The 19,157-nt window shown below is 32.8% G+C and overlaps 1 protein-coding gene across 7 annotated transcripts in view; it reads left to right on the top strand.

Annotated features, from left to right (window-relative positions):
* The window catches only part of CCDC171 (coiled-coil domain containing 171), a 255,246-nt gene that overhangs the window by 127,097 nt on the left and 108,992 nt on the right, over positions 1-19,157 (top strand). For all 7 annotated transcript variants that reach the window (XM_037495466.2, XM_037495468.2, XM_037495465.2 and 4 more), the window contains exons 20-22: positions 10,200-10,426; positions 10,928-11,110; positions 14,569-14,754. In XM_037495466.2, coding sequence (XP_037351363.1) covers positions 10,200-10,426; positions 10,928-11,110; positions 14,569-14,754 — 596 coding nt within the window. The remainder of the gene's footprint in view (positions 1-10,199; positions 10,427-10,927; positions 11,111-14,568; positions 14,755-19,157) is intronic.

The following is a 19,157-nucleotide window of genomic DNA, read 5'->3' as shown; positions in this document are numbered from 1 at the left end:
AGTCTGGAGATAGGTAGAAATCCAGACTGTATTTCTGCTCTGTCATCCTTAACATCTTTTTGTGTCTCTTAGTTTTAAGCTGTCTACTCTACTTTCAGGCATCAAGATTGTGTTTGGACAGGAAGGAAGAGAAAAGGACAAAGTATGGAGGTGTTTATGCATTATTGGAGGGAAGAAAAATGATATAGTTGCTTTGGAAGAGAGTCTGGCAGGCCCTCAAAATTTTAAACACAGAATTGTCTTATAAGCCAGCAATTCCCCTACCAGGTGTCTATATCCAAGAGAAATGAAAACATCCATTCATACAAAAGTTTGTGCATAAATGTTCATTGTAGTGTTATGCATAATAGCCCCAAAATAGAGACAAGCCCAAATGTTCATCTCCTGATGAATGGATAGATATCCTAATGTTAAAATATTGGGCTGTAAAAAGAAATGAAGTACTAATATGCACTACAACATGGATGAACCTTGAAAATATTATGCTAAGTTAAAGAAACTAACCAGCTAGGTAAATGCTTCCATTTATCTGAAATGTACAGATCAGCAAATCTACAGACATAAAGTAGATCAGTGGCTGCCTAAGGCTGGGGAGTCAGTTGGGGGTGATGGGAAGTGACTGCTAATGGATATGGAGTTTCCTTTTGGGCTGACTAAAATGTTAAATAGTTGTTTGTGGTGATGGTTGCATAACTCTGAAAATATTAAAAGTTATTGATTAGTTCACCTTAAATGGGGGAATTGTATATGAATTACATCTTAAGAAAGAAATGTATGTGAATTATATCTGTTAAACATGTTAAAGCATGTGGCTGCTGGACTATATCCTTTTATATCAGGAAGGCAAAAACTTCCTAAAATCCCCTACAAAGGCTTCTGCTATTATTTTGTTGGTCCTACCTGGATCCCATGGTTATACCTAGCTGGTTAGTTGTAAATTGGCAAAAGTGAAGGAAGTCTGTAGGTGAATGGATCAGTTAATCAACAATGTCTTGCTAGAGAGGATTCAGTTTTTCAAAAATTACTTCCATTTATTGTCTTATAGAAGAATACTGATCAACTCAGAAAACTTGAAAAAGCTTCATTATCTTCATCTGTAACATTTAACTGAGACAATTCCCCAGTGCCTAGGGTTACTAAGAGTAAATGTAACCTACTTAACCAAGTATCTTGTCTATATAAGAGTGCAGTGAATGTTTGTTGTTTTAGCTCTTTATGTGTATGTATGTACCAGTAGTAAGTGATCTGCTATGTTATTTTATATCTTTTCATGAAACTGGAAGTTCAGTAATGTAGCTTGAGTGCTAGGAAAGTGCTAAAGGTGGCTGCTCTGCTACATCCCTAAACTTTGATGATGTATTTATAGGTAGTGGGCAAAGACCCCAGTTTCCATGTTGCCTCTGTAAATACTGGACAGGTGGCAACCTTCTTGCTTTCATTAAAGTGTTTGCCCACTTGAGATAAATTACCTCTTCCAGGTATCCAAATGGTGTGCCTGCAAGAGATCATTTACCTCAAACAGGGGAGAACGTTACTTTCACTGAAGGGCTAGAATATCAATCACTATGGGAATGGACTACAGAATTCTTTAGAAAGCTGAACATTTTGATATGTCTGGTCCAGATTGAATTTCTCAAGATAGAAACAATTGTTCTGATTTGCTTTGAAATATCTCTGAACAAATATAGGGATAGATAGATATGAGCAGAATGTTTATTCATTTTGTTGCACATTTCCTATATAATTGAACCTAAATTATCTAGAAGAGAGATTCCCCCAATTACACATGCCCTGTTATTTCTACTCACAACTTTCTTTCATTATACTTTGAGTTAACTTTCTAGAGGTCATAGCAACTTTTTCAGGTGAAAAAAAAGGTTGTATTCAGCGTAACCTTAAGGTTTCATACTTAGGAAAACTTCAAGGCAATAAGAAAGATGTTTGTATTAATAACTATTTGTTGGTCTATATTTAAAAGCTTTAAGACTCTATTGAATTCTGACAATAGAAAGAGCCTTGCTTCTCCAAGAAGGATCTGTGGAGATGCAGCATCTCCACTAACTGGGAATGTGTCTCAGACTCCAGTCCAGAGCTGTTCATTCAGAATGTGCATTTAATGAGATCTTCATTTGACTTATATGAACAGTAGTTTGAGAAGAGTGACTTAGAACTTTGTTATTTATGCAGCTTCATTTATATCTGAAATTGAAACAAGTACAATATGACCTGTATTGTTTCTAGTACTTTAACTACTAACATCTATTTTTGGGAGCTATGCTTAATTTACTGAGTTTTCTTTTATTTTGTAATTTTATTAGTACGCTTGCATTTTCCCCATATTTTTAATATTTATTATGAAAATTTCAACTATAGAGTAGTTGAGTTTTGCAGTGAACAGATTTTTTAAAATTAAGATGTATCTTTCTATCATAATTTTAAGATTTTTGACTGATAATTGATTCTTGAGTGTTTACAACTATAAAATTGTAGTGTCAAACTGTTTTAGAATGCATTTGTTAGTGTTAATTATACTAAAGTATTTTATATGTATTTAGAAATATTGTATTATGGAAGCCTATAGATATTTGTAAATTATGATTATATGATACCCATTAAGTAAACAAAAGTGGAAGCATATTTGAGGCAGGAGTGATGTTGAAAAAATCAATTGTGATGGCCTATACACTTGTGCTTAAGTTTGGGTTACAGGATTCAGATGTCATTAAAGAAAAACCAAAAACATCTGAGAAATACAAATATCCTTGGACTATGATAGTCCATAGTCCATAGGACTATGAATTTGTCTTGTAGTTTAAAAATAAAAAGTGATGCCATTTGATAAATGAATAACTATTCTTGATAGTATCTGGCATAACATTCTTTGTCTTTTTGCTTTAAATAAAATATATTGGGTTATACTTTACATACAATAAATATACTTATTTAACTGTAAATTGAGTTTTAAAAGTATGTACACTAGATGTATATGGGAAAATACAAAGAACATTTTCTTTATCTTTTGTGCTGCCAGTCACATCTACCTATTCATTGTCCAAGGTAACAAAGATTTCTTTTTTTATTGCTTTTTGTTCAATAATTTCAAATATTGTCATATTGTAATACAGTTATTGTAGCTATCTCCAAATATACTTTATGGTTTTCTTTACTAATTAGAAATCATGAGATCCATAACATACTTGGCATGTAATCACTGTCTTGGTGTACACATAGAAGCTGGTGCAATTTATTTTATTTTATTTTATTTTAAATAAATTTTATTTTTATATTCCCCATACAATTGCAACCCCCTTATTTTGACTTCAATCCCTCCCCCCCACCCCACCCCCCATAGAGTGTCTCTGGTTCATAGTTGTTTGTTGATTTTGATTTTCACTTTCTTATAGTTATTCATTTTCCTGGTCCCTTATTTAAGTTTTCTAGATTCCTGCTATGAGTGAGACCATCCGGTATTTTTCTTTTTCTTTCTGACTTATTTCGCTGAGCATGATCCCTTCCAGTGCCATCCATGTTGCTGCAAATTGCATGTGTTTATCTTTTTTGAATGGTGAGTAATATTCCATGGTGTATATGTACCACATCTTCTTGATCCAGTCATCTATTTTTGGGCATTTGGGTTGTTTCCAAAGCTTAGCTATCGTAAACAGTGCTGCTATAAACATAGGGGTGCAGGTGCTCTTTGGAATTGATGTTTCTGTGTCCTTTGGGTAAATATGTAGGAGTGGAATTGCTTGATCATATGGAAGCTCTATGTTTAGTAGGTCCAGAAATCTCCAGACAGCTCTCCATAGTGGTTGGACCAGTTTGCACTCCCACCAATAGGAGAGTTCCTTTTTCTCCACATCCTCGACAACATTTGTTGTTGCTGGTTTTTTTAATATGTGCCATTCTCACTGGTGTAAGATGGTATCTCAAGGTAGTTTTGATTTGCATTTCCCCGATTACAAGTGATGTTGAACATTTTTTCATATGCCTGTTGGCCATTTGCATTTCCTTTTTGGTATTATGATTTTTAAACCAGAGTATTCACTGCTCTAAAATTTGAAAGAAGTTGACATTTTGCTACTGTATCTTTGGGTGTTCCTTGGAGTGGTTTGTAGAATATAAATTAATAATACGTTTATTTATTGTTGCTAGTTTTTTTGATACGTGCCATTCTCACTGTATGAGATGATATCTCATTGTAGTTTTGAATTGCATTTCCCTGATTACAAGTGATGTTGAACATTTTTTCATATGCCTGTTGGCCATTTGCATTTCCTCTTCAGAGAAATTTCTTTTTAGCACTTCTGCCCATTTTTTGACTGGATTATTTTCTTTGTTGTTGAGTCTCATCAGCTCTTTGCAGATTTTTGTGATCAGTCCTTTATCATTAGTGTTGTATGCAAAAATGTTCTCCCAGTTGGTGGGGTTTCTCTTTGTTTTTGTTATTGTCTCTTTTGCTGTGCAGAAGCTCTTTAATTTGATGTAGTCCCAGCTGTTTATCTTTGCCTTCACTATCACTGCTTTGGGTGATGTGTCTGTAAAGATGTCTTTGATGTGCAAATCCCGTAGTGTTTCGCCTATATTTCCTTCTATGTATTTTATGGTTTCAGGTCTTATGTTTAGTTCTTTAATCCATTTTGAGTTGATTTTTGTGTATGGTGTGAGGTAGTTGTCAAGCTTCATTCTTTTGCATGTAGCGACCCAGTTTTCCCAGCATGCTGGTGCAATTTAGCTGGCCAAAGATTAGGACAACTTTGCACCTGGTAATTGTTCATTCATTCAGTCGAGCTTCTGTGCTCTTCATGTCTATGTGGCTTTCCAGTATTTACTACATAATGGATGATAAATCTCTTCCTTATCAATAAAGTAGGTCTACAGCATTCATTGTATTGTACTAGTCCATTGTATGTATGTATCATAATTTACTCCATGAATTTCCTATTAATTGATATTGGCATTTTCTCCATATTTTTTCATTTTAAGCAATACTATAACAAACATGTTGTAATTAAAATGTTTGTGCCTAAAACCATCTTACAACAAATATTCCCTTGAATAAATTCTTTCTAAATGAGATTGTATATATTTCATTGGAAAAGTACCACAGATTTGCTTTTCATAAAAGTTGCTTTATAGTACATGCTCTTGAACAGTACTGAGAATTCTGGTTTCCTCAGAATGCCTTTGGCACACAATTTTTATAAGTATTTTTTCATCTATATCAATTTGAAACTCAAAAGAAACCACATTACTACTTACTTGCAATTTTTGATTGTTATATTGCTATCTTTTCATTTGTTTTATGCCCATTCACATTCTTTTTTTTATTTTTTTAAAGATTTATTTATTTATTTATTTATTTATACAAGCACTGGGTACAGTCAGAAGCGCGGGAGGGTAAGAGAATTCACCAGAGCCAGAGCGGGGAGCAGAGCAGGCAGAAGGACTGAAGAACAGTGCTGAGGGGAGCAGCGGGCGGCAGGAGAGGTCTGTGGGAGCCTCCTCCGGTGGCTGGGGAGCAGCCGGGGATCGAACCAGCGCTGCAGAGGCTGTGGGCAGCTTGGCAACCCAGCGCTCAACCACTGCGCCAGCGGGGAGGCCCTCCCATTCACATTCTTTACCAGTTATTTCCGTATGTTTATATGTGGGAATGTGTGTTTGTTTTTATAGAATTATAAAATTATAATTTTATAGAATTTATAAAACTTTAAAAATAGAATTTATAAAAAAATTTATTGAATTATAAAAACTATCAAACACATTAGCACTTTGCTGTATATAATATAAACTATTCTTCAGTTTGTACTTTAATTTTGTTTGTAGTATTTTGTATAGCAAAAATTACTTTATACTTTTCCTTTTGGAAATTAGAAAGGTTAGACTTATCCCAAGATTGTCTTGCTCTAATTTTAGTCTAGTATTTTCAATTCTTACAGTATATCTTGGGTTTGTCTGAATTATTTTTGGTATAAATAGGAAGCGATTAAGTTTTTTTTTTTAATTTTAATTTTATTTGTATATTCCCCATACAATTGCAACCCCCTTATTTTGAACCCAATCTCTCCTTTCCCTGCCCCCCACCCCCCATAGAGTGTCTCTGGTTCATAGTTGTTTGTTGATTTTGATTTTTACTTTCTTATAGTTATTCTTTTTCCTGGTCTCTTATTTAAGTTTTCTAGATTCCTGCTATGAGTGAGACCATCCGGTATTTTTCTTTTTCTTTCTGGCTTATTTCGCTGGGCATGATCCCTTCCAGCTCCATCCATGTTGCTGCAAATTGCATGTATTTATCTTTTTTGAATGCTGAGTAATATTCCATGGTGTATATGTACCACATCTTCTTGATCCAGTCATCTATTTTTGGGCATTTGGGTTGTTCCCAAAGCTTAGCTCTCCCTGATTAAGTTTTATTTATGGCCTGATGACCAGCTAGCCCCAGTACTTTTTAATTCAGTCATCCATCTTTCCCTACTGAATTAAGATACGGGCCTTAGTATATATTAAACTATTACATGTACTGGGATCTATTTCCTGTCTCTTCAGCCTAATCCATTACTCTGTCTCTTCTATTACCAGAATCATACTGTTCTTTCTGTTTTAAAATAAGATAAGATAAATTCTTTAATAACTTTTTAAAGTAGTTTTCTCCACTGCTTTCAGTTTTATTTTGCTTAGAAACAGACATCTTATTATAATGTTGGCTCCAGAGTTTGAAAACTGATACTTATATTGTTTCCCAAATTATTAGCAGTTTGGAGATAAACACTGTTTATTGCTTTAAGATTATGATGTGTTGGGGTCACTGGAAAGGGTTTCTATTCTATCTAGAGAGGATGATTTTGGAAGATGTTCCTGCAAAGTAAGCAGGGTTCATGTAGGCCCTGTTGAACCATGTTTAAGGAGTCTGAACTTCACTCCTAGATCTAAAGAGAGTTAGTGAAAATTAAAAGCAGGGTTTTTTTTTATTCTATTTGTGTTTCAGAAGTCACTTTTACTATAGTGGAGGTAAACTGAAGAGGGGGAAAAACTGGAGTATGGTAGGGAGACTTTTCTAATAAGGTTAGTGACATAAGACCATGATCACAGAGAAAACTGAAAATACTGGAGAAATATTTAAAACAGGATGTAGGGGAGATGGCAAAGAAAATAGAGATTTTAGGGATGACAAAATGTTACCAAGTACATATTATTATTCATGAATATTGTTAAATTAAGTAGTTACATATTTGCATCCATATTAATTAAATAATACTCATTACTTGCTTTTTGTTGAAGGTCTGTTTTTCTATCTTTGTGTGTTTGAAGGCTTTATTTTTATAAGAAAACATATTGTATACTGTTCTCTCCTTATCTTTATATAATAGTTGTATTTTTAGTAGCATCGACTTCAAATGTTTTAAAGTACTTTTATTAGTTAAAGCATCATGATCATTTATTATTCATGCTGTGTATATATACTTAGTGCTAGATAAAGGTCAAAATGGTAATAATTACTACAGTTGTGGAACTCATATAACTTTTTTAATTTTAATTTTTAATTTTTAAATTTTATATTTTTTTACATCATTTTTCATTTTTGCACAATGTAAGCATTTTCATCTTGGTTATATTCCTCATACAATTCCCTCCCCCCCTTATTTTGGTCCTAATCCCTCCTTCCTCTCCCCCCTTCTCCCTGTAGTGTGTCTCTGGTTTATAGTTGCTTGTTGATTTTGATTTTTACTTTATTACAAGACAGAAAGAAAAAGTAAAATACCTGATGGTCTCACTCATAGCAGGAATTTAGAAAACCTAAATAAGGGACCAGGAAAAAGACTAATTATTATAAAAATTTTGACTTTTTTCTTACACCACTACCATGGTCTGTAGCCCTCAGGTTTAGAACTGGTTGAGACAGTTCTTTATCAATTTGTTTTGGAGAATTTAGATGTGCTTCATTGCTTCTTCTATTGGAAAAAGCAGTTGCAGAACACAGCTTTATCTCCTATCTTGAAAGACACATGCTACTAAGTTGGGGAAATATCATTAACAGATATATTTAACATAAACAAGTATTTGTTACATGTAACAAGTCAAACATTTAAAACAGTTTAGATGTGAGGAATTTTAATGACCCTATTTTTTAAATCTTATTTCTGTATCATACAAATAATTTTACAGGTATATCACCAGATTTTTTTTGTTTCTTCATTAATTTGTGCTCTATATTGTATAATGTGAAGTATTTTGTAAAAACACTTCTTAGTGATAAAAGTATAAATTATTTAGTACTTGTTCTACAATTCATTGAGAGTCAGCAGTCAGGAACTTGTGTTTGTCTTTCCCACTGCTCAAAAACTCAGAAGAATGCTTTGTGCAGTTACATTGTCACTAGTTTTCACCCTGTAGAGTATTTGGCCAGTAACATGTTGCTGTGACAGAGTAAAAAGCCACTCATTAAAATTTAATTGTTTTTGCATTAAAGGCTCTTTTTCTGTGAAAGTTTTATTACTTTCATATTTCTTAAAATATTTAAAAATATTCTTTATATATTTTTTAAAAGAGTAACTTTCAACATACCATGAAAGAATATGAATTTCTCTTTATATCACTGAATGCATTCTTATATTCAGTTTTGTCACAGCTGCTGTGGAAGTAAAAAGAAATACAATTAATTCAATAAATGTTAAAGAAATATCCATATATGTTAGGCTGGCACAATGAAGATAAAAAGAGTTTACTAAGATGTAAGAGCCACAGTTATGGAGCTGCAAGCTGGTTGGAGAAACATACACACGTTAAGCACTGGAATAGTGTGCTATATTGAATGTTAAATTTTATTGTTCATTTATTGTATAGTGACCTATTAAATGCATACAATAGTTTAATAATTTTTTAACTCAGTACTCTGCATTATATGTTGATTGGCATATGAAGATCCATTCTTTTTCATTTCTTATTTATTTAAGGAATCTGTTAACAAAGAAAATGTATATTTTCTGTCTATGGGATTCTAGAGAGTATGTTAATGAATGGTATATAGAATTATTAAGTTTATATTATATTCTTAGGCGTCAATGTATCTATAATTGATAAAAATAAATGCTATGTAGAGAATATTATGTTTTCATCCAATTCACAATATTTCGTTTTCAACTTGGGACTTTTATAAATTTATAAATTTATATTTTCTTTTACACATTAAAGATTTAAATAAATAAAACAAGGCTCATTTTGTGTGTGTGTGTGTGTGTGTGTGTGTGAAAATGGCCTTGGTAGAAGGTTTTTTATGACATAGAAAATCAGTTTGATCACTTTACAGTCACTGTTGGTCTTTAGTGTCAAATCATACATATTCTTGGAATTATAAAACATGTTTCTATTGAATAAGACTGACCAAATATGCCGTTTGTGCTGCTGATGTAAAGACAGGACTTAAATTAACTCCAACAACAGAGACCCTTGAAATGTAGAGTGGTATACTATTGAATTTAAATAATCTTTCAATGCTTGTCATTTTCTACGAGTAGTATCATAAGACAAGTAATGACAGATTAAGACCTGCCCAGCAGAGAGAAAACTAAATTACATGACTTTTATTAAGGCATAAATAAACCTATTAACCATTATCTGGAATACCAATTAGTAGAAAGAACACTGACAATTTTATTTATCAACATTAAACACAATTATTAATTACAGACCTGATGAATCTAGCAGTAAGCAGGCCATGTTGGATATGCTGGAACCTTAAGTCCATTATATGAGAGGGATGATTACTGAAATCCTGTGGGGAAATAAGTAATTGTAGTTGTAAAATTTTAATTGCCTTGGAATAGGCAAATTATATTTTCTTGTCGAGAATATAAATAGTATGACATTAAGGTAACAAGTTTCAGTAGTTGTAAATAGAAAATGAATTTATGCTAGGTTGTAAAACAAAGAAAAGAGTGATGAATTCTTAGTGTCACCGTGTTCAGTGTAAATGACATTGTAAATACATGCAGATTTTCTCTAGGTATATTGCTTTATTAAGTGAGTTATTTTCTGCATTTTTATTGAGTGGATAGGTGGGAGGGGACTGTTTGAATGAATTGTTACAGGTGAATGGGAATTATATAAATGGAAAGTATTTCCCTTGTGTTGTGATTGACAGTGATGTGATATGAACAAGAAAAAATTTGTGTTTTTTGTGTGTTTTTTCTTTTTCTTTGAAGATCCAAATTCCAGAATTTGTGGACATTTACTCATAGGCGCTGCCAAGAGTTCTTTTGCAAAACTCATGGATAAAATTAGTCTGGCAATGGAGAGTATGCCTTTGCAGAGCAGCAGAAGTATTTCATATGTAGAAAAAGATTCACTGGTTCAGAGGCTGGCCCGTGGACTTCATAAAGTAAACACGTTGGCCCTAAAGTATGGTTTGTATGGCCATGTGCCCATTTTGGTATGTATGCAGTTTCAGTAAATGGTGACTTTAGGACTTGTAAATTTAATTCTGAATCAGACTTATTCATAGTTTAATTAGTTTTTTAGTATCCAGATATCATGTAATCTCCTAATGAACTAAGTAAAAGTGCTCCAAATAAGTGGCAAAAATAGCAAAATATAAAAGTTATGGCATGAATTCTGAATTGAATTTTCTTTAAGTATATGGCAACACAATTGTATGAGACATAAACAATGTCAATTCTATTTCTAGCCATCGAGGTATTTTTTTTTAATGTTGTTTATTTCATATAAGCCAAATTAGTGGTCACATAAAAAAATAAAATTTTTACCTCTAAGTTTCAGTAATAGCTGATATTACTTGGCTATACTGTTGGATATGTTCTCTGTATGACCTAAGTGAGGTTGGGAAAGGGGTCCTAGATGTTAATGTCTTAGTAAATGTGTAGTTACTACTTATAAAACTATACTCTTTTAACTCTTCTAACTCGTTTAACAGAAAAGTACAGCATCCTTACAGAAGCAAATATTTGGATTTACACAAAGACTGCATGCAGCAGAAGTAGAGCGTCGCTCACTGCGCATAGAAGTCACAGAATTTAAAAGAAATGTGAATGAAATGAAAAAGGAGCTTGACAAAGCCCAGGGTCTCCAGATGCAATTAAATGAATTTAAGCAGTCTGTAAGTATGATTTAAAATCCTATGGCTTTGGTGACCTCTCCTCTGATGATGTGTATATGTGTCTGTGTGTGGTGTATATAATATTTATATGCACACACATGTATATTATGTTTGTTCTTTCAGATAATTCAAAGTCCAATTAATAGGATTTTTTTTTTCTTCAGAAAACTTACCTCCTAAATTACCCTAACGGTACTCTATTACTTACTTTAATGTTGCTAAGAAACTAGATCTAAATGTTCTCCAAACAAAAAAGAAATTGTTCTGTGACATGACAGAGACATTTACTAATCCTGTGATTGTGTGAAATATATTAATGTGTTAAATAAACACCTACACCTTAAACTCATACAAGTTATATGTCAATTTTAAAAAATTATACCAAATCCTAAAAGAAATAATGGTTCTGTGTCAGCAGAACTCATAACCTTATTAAAATGTATATGTGACTGAAAGTACAGAAAAAAATTAAGTTATAGTTAAGCTAGATTAACTGCTAAAGCAGATATAATTCCAGGTACATGGTAAAAAATTATTTGGTGCCGCCAGTTGAGGAACTTGATACTTGGAGTGGGGAGTGGTGGAATTTCTTCTTTTTCTACTAAATATCTTGAGTAAATTACATTATTTAGTATGAAATAAAATTATTTTCCCAAAGAAATGTTTAATTTGCCTAATATGTATTACATAAGAAAGCAGAAGATAATTAAGATAAGAAAAACTATATTCCAAATAACATTTAGTCAGGATCGAAATGTGTAGATATATGTAGCACAATAAAATGGAGAGATCCAGATATTCTATTTGCAACTGGGTTTGTTATTAACATTGTTATTCTTAGTGTAGATTTATGAATACAGAGTTAAAAAATTACTCTGAACCTTTAAAATTATCATACAACTGGTGATAGTTAATACAAATATATGAGTATCAAATTTGTTTCTGTAGTAGCAAGCTATTTTTAGTAGTAACCCCTTCTTTAGGAAATTTGGTTTGCAAGTTTAACTAAAATTTAAATATACTTTGAAGTGATTAGTTTGGAATTTCCAGTTTTAACGTCTTTGGAAGAAGAGCAGCAGATACTTTTGTTATTACTCCTATACTGATGTAAAATGCCATTATTAATTGTAATTTCAAATAGCTATATCTTAAAAGGCAAAAATATCTTTATAAAATAGGCTAGTCAAGTTATCATGAATTACCCTTCTGACTGGAGATAAGTAATAGTTTTCTTACCACTGAATGTTTAAAGATACCAGTTTTTTCTTATTTCCTCCGAGGAGAAAAAGTTATGAACTGTTTCATTTTCCCCCTTATCAAGGTAATCTATGCTAACCATAAACAAAAATATAAAGAAGTAAAATGAAGAAAAGTCAGATCACTCTTACCATCCGTAATCAATCACTGTTAAGTGTGGATGAGTTTTGTTCCTGACATTTTTCTTTGTAAATAGGTCTATATGTATGCTGTTATGTACAGTTGTATTTTGGAATAATTTTGTGTGTACAGTGTATAAAGAGATATATGTCTATATGTGTAATGTATTATAAGCACTTTCCTCTATTATTATTTCATCTTAGGTAATGAATTCCTTTTATGGATATATCAAAATGTATTTGATTGTTCCCCTATTCCTAGACATTTAATTTGTTTTCTTTTTTTTTTTGTTTTGTTTTGCTTGCCATTATATGTAAATCATAAAGATCTGTCCATACTTTTAAAAGCCAGTTCCTTTGGAGTGTGTCTCTGCCTCCTTTTGATTTACTTTCAGTAATATATAATCACTGAATTTGGGATCTTGAGATGATCTGCCAAAATGGAAAGAGACAGTCATTTGATACAATTTGAAACTTAGAATGTACTCAACTATATTTAGACTTAGGTAATAGTGCCTTTCCTGAAATATGAAAGATTATATATGTTACCTCCTATAATTTGTATGAAAAAATCTAGGCATTGTACAGAATGTGATTTTTTTAGTCCATGGTTAAGTATTAATAAGTCAAATTAATATATAGTCTTTGATTAGTTTGGAAATAATCAGGATACAATTTCTAGATTCTAGAGAGAAGGTTAGAGTTTGAAGGAAAGTTGTTGGAAGATGACAGAATCTTCTTTTTAAGGAACTTGGTTGAATGATTGACTTGGAGTGAAAACTAAGAATAATGTCTAGTAAATAATTAGTGTAGGTAGAAATAAAATTGAGGTAATATTGAAATAAGTAAAAAATTACATACTACATTCCTTCAATTATTATTTTGATACATAATTGTAAGTTATGAAATTACAAAGTGATGATTTTTAACATTTAATGACCATATATTGAGCATATATTGTCACTGGCTCTAAACACTTTAGGATGTTGATTTACTTATCCTTTTCATATATATGTAATAATTAAATACTATTTGTATCCTTATTTTATAAAAAAGGAATATTGGGCACAGAGCAGCTAAGTAGCTTGCCGCAAATCACACAATTAATATGTGGAAATGACCAGATTTGAACCTGCGTAGTCTGACTCCAAGATTCATACATTTAGCCACTTCCTTATAGTGGGTCTGTACTATGTTGATAAAGGGTTGTTTTATTAAAGACATACTCAATAGAAAAATTTTCCTACTGTCCTCTAAAAATTAGGGGTTTGCCTGCAACCTTGGTCTTTTATTAATTTCAGGCAAAGTATATAGCAGAAAATAAAATAGCTTCTTCATAATTGGCCTAAAATTGTAACATTAAAAAAAAAAATCCTGCCTGCCAAAAATTATTCAGTACTTTCATCATTGTGGAATACCATGTTCATCGAGGGGCAGTTCTTTAACAGCTAGTTCCCACAATCTTTTCTTAGTTTATTAGCACCTTTTAGTTGTTTTCATATACCATCTTGCTCTCATTCTCCTTTGCTGTACTTGTTGGATCCTATCTACTTGTAGAAGAGTGAACAGAATTGAGCTGGACTTTGGACAAGAGAAAAGTTAAATTAACTAGGTTTTTTAGGTAAAGGAGTTGGGGAGGCGTGGGTCTGGCAAGGCCTTTCCAAGGTGGGGGTGGGAGACATGTGACAGAGAGACATGAATGATAGACTTCTAGTCAAACATATAAAAATTCAGAAACTATTTAAAGGCTTTAATTCCCACAATCGTACTTTTTATAAAAAGTGCTCATGTATCGAGATTTAAACTGAGCATTTATGGATTTATTTAGAGCTTGAAATAAGTTTCCTGGGATTTTATTTGACTAAAAATGATAACTCTATAAGCACAGCTGCTATGCTTGAAAAAACAGAGTGGTATTTCTATCTTGACTTATGAATTTAAGAAAAACAGTATTTTTTGTCATGGAGCAGACATTTTAGAAATGTTTGTATAATAGTTCTTATGTTAGTGAATATAGTTCTGAAGATTAAATGATACAACAATGCAGTTAGCTTATAACTTGCATTTTCCCTCTTTTCTCAGAAGTTGATCACCCATGAGAAGTTTGAAAGTGCATGTGAGGAACTGAATAATGCATTGCTTCGGGAACAGCAGGCGCAAATGCTGTTGAATGAACAGGCACAACAACTACAGGAGTTGAATTACAGGCTTGAATTGCATTCTACTGAAGAAGCTGACAAAAACCAAACTCTTGGAGAAGCCGTTAAGGTAAGAAAACATCCTCTGCCTAATTGTTTATTTCCTTTATGTGTGGATCTTTGAGAGAATCATGTGTGTCTTCTGAACAGAGAATAGAGCCCAAGGTATAAATTTTTTTCTCTAACAGTTTATAATGATGGAATGAAACATGGTTCTGGGGCCTCAACTCCAAGTGTGCGTTCATATGAATTGGAAATGTTCATATGAATTTTTATTTGTAGTTGAAAACTGAGTGGAGGTAGGTCTAGTTATAATTTCTTCTTTTTTCTATTGTTTTTCCATTTTCTGTTTCTTCCTCTCTTTACTTAAAAAAATCCGATTTTATTTATTCTCTGGATGTTAATTCCATGTATCTTCTGGATTTTGAAAGGTTTTGTGTTTTGTTCTCTGATTCTTATGTAAGTGTATGTTTGAGGAGCAGGGGAAGTTTGTTTAGGAATAGTTGTTCTCCTGTCCTATATACGTGGCAAAGATATTTAGCAGGGTAAAGAGGCTATAATAAAATAGTTGTCATTTAGAAAATTTCATTAATGGATTTAGTACTATGTTGTGTTTTGGAAATGCTGGCTATAAATTAAAAATAGAATTCTAGCTTATGATTATACTTGGGAAATTTTCAGTACTGAGGTTACACACACTGGAGTGCAACAACTTACAGGAAAATTGTTATGATATAGCATAACATGATATTGAGTATTGTACCTAATATAGTAAGCAACTCATACTATTCTGTCATACAAATAGTATGCATTTATTCTAATAGCTAAATACTAATGTTACTAATAAAATAGTCAGAATTTATTGAGAGCTTCTTATTTGCCAGGCAATATACTTTATAATTATAAATACTTCATAATTAATATTTTATGGTCAATACTATCATATAATTTCACACATAATATTTCATTATAATAGAATACTATAATATAATATAAAATTATATTTTTTAGGACATTTAAAACATACTTAAATTTGTCAAAATATTTTTAAATAGTAAATATTATCAGCTAGCCAACAGAAAATTTTTGCCAGTTGCATTCTCTCCCAAAATATGTGAGCGGGCCTCCCTGGTGGCACAAGGGGTTAAGCACAGTACTATGAAGCTATCTGCAGCCTCTATAGCATGAGTTCGATCCCCCAGCAGGCCAGGGAGCTGCCCACATGGCACAGCATACCTCTCCTGCCTCGCCCGCTGCTCCCCTCAGCAGTGTATTTCAGTTAGTCTGCCTGTTCCGGTGAATCCTCTCACCCCTGCATCTCTGGCCTGTACCCCAGTATCTAAAATATATGAGAATGCAAATTTTTGCCCAGTCACACTATTACATTTAAAATATTTTTGCTAATTTAATCAATATATTACTATTACTTTAAGTTGTATTGTTTTTGGTTACTTGTCATATTAGTCATTGAAAAATGTTTGTATGCTTCATGTCCCTTAGTAGGTAATGTAATTAATCATGCTTTGAAAAAGCATGTAACTGTGTCATATTGGAGTCTTTTATTTCTGTAATAGCTTGTAGTTTATTTAGGTATAGTATCTTCCAGCAGATAAAAAGCTGTTCATATTAATTCCTTTAAAATGCCAGTTGCTTAAATATTGTTGTCAGGAGTGGAGAATTCTTTAATTACTATCTCTTAATTAGAACTAGCAGGTGGTAATGTGAAAATACTCTCTTGTGGGAGGCAACATGGTTCAGTGGAAAAGTACTGGTCTTGGAACAAGTATTCCCAAATTTAAATCCCAGTTCTGTTGCTTGAGCAAATTACTTAGCCTTTCTGAGCCTCAGTTTCCTCTTCTGCAAAAATAGAGTAATGATACTTAAGTTATTGAATTTTTATGTGAATTAATTAAGATACGACTTGACAAGCAAGTATATACTTGGTAAACATTCTTTTGTGTTTTTCATAATAGTAAAGTAAATCTATTTTTAAAATGTCCTTTGCATAACTTCTTTTTTAAAAAAAGGAGTTTTGCTTCCTGTTCTTTGTAAAAACAAAATAAGATCATGAACAGAAGAAATGGAGAACACAGAAAAAAAACAAGTTATTCATGACAATGAAACAACCACTGTTAACCTTTTGAGGTTTGCTTTTACTTATTTTGTTGTGTGTAATAGTTTTTATAAATGACACTTTGTACGTAATACTCAGAAGGACCTTCCTTTATAATATAGCTAGGTTTTGAATAAGATACTTCCTGTATTACTGCAGCATACTAGTGAATACTGGAAATCTCCAAGGACAAAAACATAACAAACAACAACATTAACAAACCCAGTGAGAGGAAATCAAAATCAGCACTGTGAACAGATCCTCGGCTTACCCTGGAGGTAATAAAAAAGCTAGTGCAGGAAGTAAGAGAATAAACTGCAGTCTCCATCAGCATGTAGAGCCTTGAATCTTAGATTCCCATGTTAAGGAATTGCCCAATAATCTGAATGGGATAACTCAGGCCAGTACTATCTAGACAGAAGCTAATGTAAATTTTTTTTCTGAAAGAAGGCATGCCTGATTTAGTTCCTTCAGCAGGAGCTAATACTCAGAACCCCCATGTAACTGGCACATTGATAGACAGATATATTAATCTTATATTCAATCGCATTGTTAAATTCTCTTGGCAGTTCTAATACTTTTGTAATTTCTAGGGTTTTTTACATAGATATCACATTATTTGTTCTATAATAACAATTTGCAAACTCCTTAGCAAATCTTAACTCTTTAATTTTTTGCCCCCTGCCTTACTGCACTGGCTGGGATATAAGCTTGAGAGGGAGTGGAGACAGGAGGCATCCCTATCTTGTTCCCAACCTTAAAGAGAATCTTTCTAACATTTCCCATTAAGAAGGAAGTTTGCTATAAATCTTAGTTGATAGTCCTTATTGGATTGAGGGAGTTATCTTCCTAGATTATGCATAATAAAATAAATCATGAATAGATTTTTAAATATTATCAAATACAGTTTTATGCTTCTATTAGATAATTATACATTTTTTTCTCTTAGCATGCTGATTATATCAGGAATTCACAAACTATGATGCAGGGTCTGTGTTTATATGACCTGTGAGTTAAAATAAAAAAGATTGGTTTTTACAAGGCAAAGTATCATAAAAAACAAAGAAAGAAACAAACAAGAATATGTGACAGAAACTGCATGTGGCACATAAAACCTAATGTATTTCCTTTCTAAAGATTCCTGACCCCTGAGTTAGATCATTCAGTATTCTAATGCTAAGCCAACTTTGCATTTTTGAAATAAACCCAACTTGGTTGTGATGATTTTTGAAAATATAGTGCTGCATTCAGTTTTTTAATTTTCTCTTAGGACTTTAAAATCTCTGTTCTTAATTGTGATTGTCTTGTAATTTATCTCTCTTATACTGTCACTGTGATTTTTTGGTATCAAGATTTTGCTAATGTGAAAGGAATTTCTTTATCACTTCAGTCACATAGAGTACAAACTATTTTTTTTTAAAGATTTATTTATTTATTTATACAAGCACTGGGTACAGTCAGAAGCATGGGAGGGTGAGAAAATTCACCGGAACCAGAGTGGGGAGCTGAACAGGCAGACTGAGGAAATACACTGCTGAGGAGAGCAGCGGGCATGGCAGGAAAGGTCTGCGCGACATGTGGGACCCTCACCCGCCGGCCAGGGATCGAACCGGTGCTGCAGAGGCTGCGGGCAGCTTTGCAGCCCAGCACTCAACCGCCGCGCCACCAGGGAGGCCCTGGAGTACAAACTAGATAAAACATAACAAGTGAATTGTGAAGCATAGAGGATAGCTTCATACAAAAATAGCAAAATGTTCAGATACTGGAAATAAAAGAATATCCAAAACCAACTGATGAGAGGACCTGTAGCCTAAATGGCACATTGGGGTGTGCAAGTCAAGCTGGAAGCTAGAGTTGATAATCACATCAGTAGGGAAATGAGGGCTGTAAGTCTGTGGACTAGAAAAGCTGGGAGTTAGGAAGGACTGCCCTTTTCTGAAATGGAACCTACAAAAATTCAAGTGAACCCACAAGCTACAAGGAATTTGATGTCTAATCTGGACAAAAAAAGTAGGAAAACAATCACTAAGAGATTGAAACCTCAGAATTCTTCCACATAAGGATGCAGAATCTTAGTTTATACTATCACATGTCCTAGGACTATTCAGCTGAGACATTAACTTCAAAATGGCCCAACTCTTATAGACCCAGTGTGACCTTGTAGAAAGAAACTTGGGAATATTCAGTAGCTCAAAGAAATTAGAAAGTACTTTTTTGAAAAGTTCAATATTACAAACCATGCAAAGAAATGAATTGTCCACTAAATAAGAAAATTTGCACCTCAGGTGGTAGGAATGCTTGCGTGTTGAAATATATTTTAAAGATACTTAAAACAAGTGTTTTTAAATGTTTCAAGAAAT

The sequence above is a fragment of the Talpa occidentalis genome, unplaced genomic scaffold (assembly GCF_014898055.3).
Source record: "Talpa occidentalis isolate TD23 unplaced genomic scaffold, MPIMG_talOcc4v2.1 talOcc4.7, whole genome shotgun sequence".
Classification (NCBI taxonomy): domain Eukaryota; kingdom Metazoa; phylum Chordata; class Mammalia; order Eulipotyphla; family Talpidae; genus Talpa; species Talpa occidentalis.
The sequence above is the reverse complement of the archived record's forward strand: the minus strand, read 5'-3'. Positions and strand labels throughout refer to the sequence as shown.